This window comes from Carassius carassius, chromosome 22 (assembly GCF_963082965.1).
Source record: "Carassius carassius chromosome 22, fCarCar2.1, whole genome shotgun sequence".
In the NCBI taxonomy this organism is placed as follows: Eukaryota; Metazoa; Chordata; class Actinopteri; order Cypriniformes; family Cyprinidae; genus Carassius; species Carassius carassius.
In genome coordinates this window covers 5427084-5430268 of record NC_081776.1, presented here as the reverse complement: position 1 = coordinate 5430268, position 3185 = coordinate 5427084, and the positions used below count along the sequence as shown (strand labels likewise).

Genomic DNA, 3185 nt, shown 5'->3' with positions numbered 1-3185 from the left:
TTAATTTTTTTAAGATCTTAAACAAGATTCAAAGAAGACAGTTCACTTTTATTTATTCAAAGAATCAGCATAATGTCAGTTCAATATGTTAATTAAGATCAAATATCATATGAAATGAGAACTCCCTCAATTCTGAGAATGTAAATTGTTAATATGGCCTTTCCGTCTGCCCACTGCCCCATCCCAAAAATTGTAAATTATTAAATACAAGGAAACCCCCCTCCCTCCTCCCAAACTGGCCTAAATATAATACTGAATGAATTACAAGACATAACTTTAGATCTAATCAGCCTCCTGGCAACAGGCACTTTTGTTCCTGCTCTGGTAACCGGGCATCTCTTGGTCTTCCAGCACGGACCTGAAAACTTTGCAAGGCAAGAGATAAGTCTGTCTGGACACTGGACAGGCTATTAGATATACTCGTGCCGGTCTTCAGTCATGAGAACTGTATCTGCTGCACGCCAGGGATCTAAAGGAGGAGAAAAGGTTTAAACACGGAGCAGAACTAAAATTTACTAGAGAAAATGGTTCAGTGTCAGATCTTTTTATTCAAACATTAAGAATTTTAAGTCATATCAGTATTTTAACATGGGTTGGTTTACAAACTAACCTGCTGGTACGAAGTGGTGTATACCATCACGTTCTGTTGCTGGCCGTCTGCAGTGATCAGTCCTGCAGGCAACTGACCGGCTGGAAGTTAAACACAACATTAATTCAGTACGGAAACCTTTTAAAACACTAATAACTGTAAATATGCAAGAAAATAGTGCCATATGTTTTGATTTTGCATTACATTTTTTGAACATGGAACTTGCTAAGGAGGGAAGGGAAATACACATGCATGAATCAAGCTATATATATATAAGCTTTATACATGAAAGAGTTTGCACTTACTGAAACTGTCATCTGTAAGCTCTTCTCCAAGGCCTTCGCTCACTGTAACCGGAGTGACTCCTTTCTCACCCTTCATTGCCTTGGAAACATAAATGTTACTTCACTTCTAACCACAATTTGTGCTTTAAAAATTATATTTATGATAACACATGCAGGTATTGCTTTTCTACAAATTACATTCAGCAATATTCTACATCATAAGTGCAAGCGATGTATCTTTATTCAAACTATAAAGTCCTTTATATTCAACTTCAACTTGTATTGATGTTATTGATATTGGTGTTTTTAAACCATGATCTTCAATTTACTGTTAATTTTGCAGATTGAGTAATACCTCTCTGAACTTCTGCAGGTAGACTTTAAGTGGCTCCACGTACATGTCAAAACCCAGAGTGGACATAGCAAACAGGATGTCCTCTCCGTTTATGGTTTTGCGTTTCTCTTGATGGCATCTCTCACTGGCCTCAGATGTCATGAAGCTGATGAACTCACTCACACACTCCTGAACACACTCTTTTGCATCCTTTGCTATCTGTAATTTAAAAAGAGAGAAGACAGAAGCAATCAAGGTTACTTATACACAAGATTAGGATTTGAAATAGATTGCAGTTAAAAAGCTAATAAAATATTGAAAACAGTTTATTATTATTATTATTATTATTATGAGTTCTCCGAACTGGGAAACAATTTTAAAATTCCCTGATATTACCTTTCCAGTCTGTGGGATGGCATTCTTCATGATGCGGGCAACATTTGCGATGGGAAGGTAGATGTCCTGTTCTCGGAAATAGTCTTTGCTGCCATTGCCATCCTCGTGGTCATTGAAACTTTCATCCCCATCATCTGCACAAAAGAAGAAAAAAAAAAACATGACAATGGACAATCAAACTTACTTCATAATAATCATGTTCTTCATTATCGCTAACAAAGATTAATTATTTATGGTGACTTCATGTCCATACCATCCTGGGTCTGTAAGACATATGTCCCTCCGGTCATATACTCTCCAGTTATTCCTAACTGAGTGGTATCTGTGGTGCTGCTGTCTCCGTCCATCTGAAAACAAACGGGACAATGATGGTTAAAACATTTATTCCAATTACAGCTTTATGATGGGCAAAAATATACACTCATGATCCAAGACTACTAAAATAACTACCGGAGTACAAAAAGGTTTAAAAATAATACTGAAAACTCATATTAAATAATAACCACATATATATATATATATATATATATATAACATTTATAAAACATTTACACATTTAGTAGACGCTTTCATTCAAAGAGAAACAAAAAGAACACTTACAAAAGAGGAACAAAATGTAATTCGTCAAACAACAAAGACACTACAATAAAGAAACTAGATTTAGAATCTTGAGATGCTTTTTTCAACAAATGTTTACAAAATATAACTCAAATAATAAAATAAATAGGCAAAAATATGTACGTGGCTCTGGATGTGTTATTCAAAGAGTTTACAATTGGTCATATTATGATTTGTATGTATTTCTGGCAGCCTTTGTTAATAGCTACGTTAGCAGGTTAGCATCGTAACAGCTCACGCTTACAAATTACAAACGTTTAACATAACAAAATAGCTTATTTATGAACAATCTGGATACTTTAACTAGAAATTAGCGGTCTTCTTTTTAATTAAACTTGTTGTTTGTTAAATGTGGTCAAATGTGGCATCGGGGCCTCGTCTGCATTTAGCCTCCATCTCTCAAATTATCCCTTACCCATCCTCAAACATTGATTCTTTTAAGACTTCCTGCATTTAACGGCTGCCTCGGCCTGGTAAAACCCGTAAAAACCTGCCGATATTGGCCTTTTCTATCCGTTAAACACGAGAATTACCGCTGAAGTAGATCATTTGACCGGAGCCACAAATACAAACCTCACTCGCGCTCGCGCTGCTACTTGATTGGACGGAAACGGGGCTGCGCGCGACAGTTTGTGCACACACTTGTGCACGCGCGGATATCGGTCACCAGGGGGCGTGCTGGAAACGAGAATGTGAATTAAAACCAACTACAGAAGAGGTTGCATTTATCGAGATATATATCTTCCTTTTACCTAGCAAATCGATTTTATTGACCTTAATCATTAAAACGTTTTTTTTTCCATCATGTTCACCTTAATTTGATTTGATAGCATGATTAGACCCATACTCTGTAGGCCTACATACAACCCCAATTCCGGAAAAGTTGGGACGTTTTTTAAATTTTAATAAAATGAAAACTAAAGGATTTTCAAATCACATGAGCCAATATTTTATTCACAATAGA

At 36.2% G+C, this 3185-nt stretch overlaps 1 protein-coding gene across 1 annotated transcript; it reads right to left on the bottom strand.

Annotated features, from left to right (window-relative positions):
* Window positions 1–228: 228 nt before the first annotated feature.
* LOC132098772 (nuclear transcription factor Y subunit beta-like) lies at window positions 229–2857 on the bottom strand. The gene is made up of 7 exons (XM_059504944.1): window positions 2795–2857; window positions 1857–1950; window positions 1604–1737; window positions 1229–1426; window positions 895–973; window positions 611–690; window positions 229–469 (listed from the first exon to the last, which is right to left on the bottom strand). Exons 2-7 carry the CDS (start codon window positions 1948–1950, stop codon window positions 437–439), a joined length of 618 nt encoding a protein of 205 aa, XP_059360927.1. The 5' UTR covers window positions 2795–2857; the 3' UTR covers window positions 229–436.
* Between the last annotated feature and the right edge of the window lie 328 nt (window positions 2858–3185).

What these genes read in the sequence shown, in the direction of transcription:
- LOC132098772 (XM_059504944.1), bottom strand. Translation starts at nt 1,950, where the DNA reads ATGGACGGAGACAGCAGCACCACAGATACCACTCAGTTAGGAATAACT. An exon ending in TGTCTTACAGACCCAGGATG is followed by an intron (nt 1,738 to 1,856) that starts GTATGGACATGA and finishes TCTTTTGTGCAG; the next exon opens with ATGATGGGGATGAAAGTTTC. An exon ending in ACCTGCAGAAGTTCAGAGAG is followed by an intron (nt 974 to 1,228) that starts GTATTACTCAAT and finishes TATGTTTCCAAG; the next exon opens with GCAATGAAGGGTGAGAAAGG.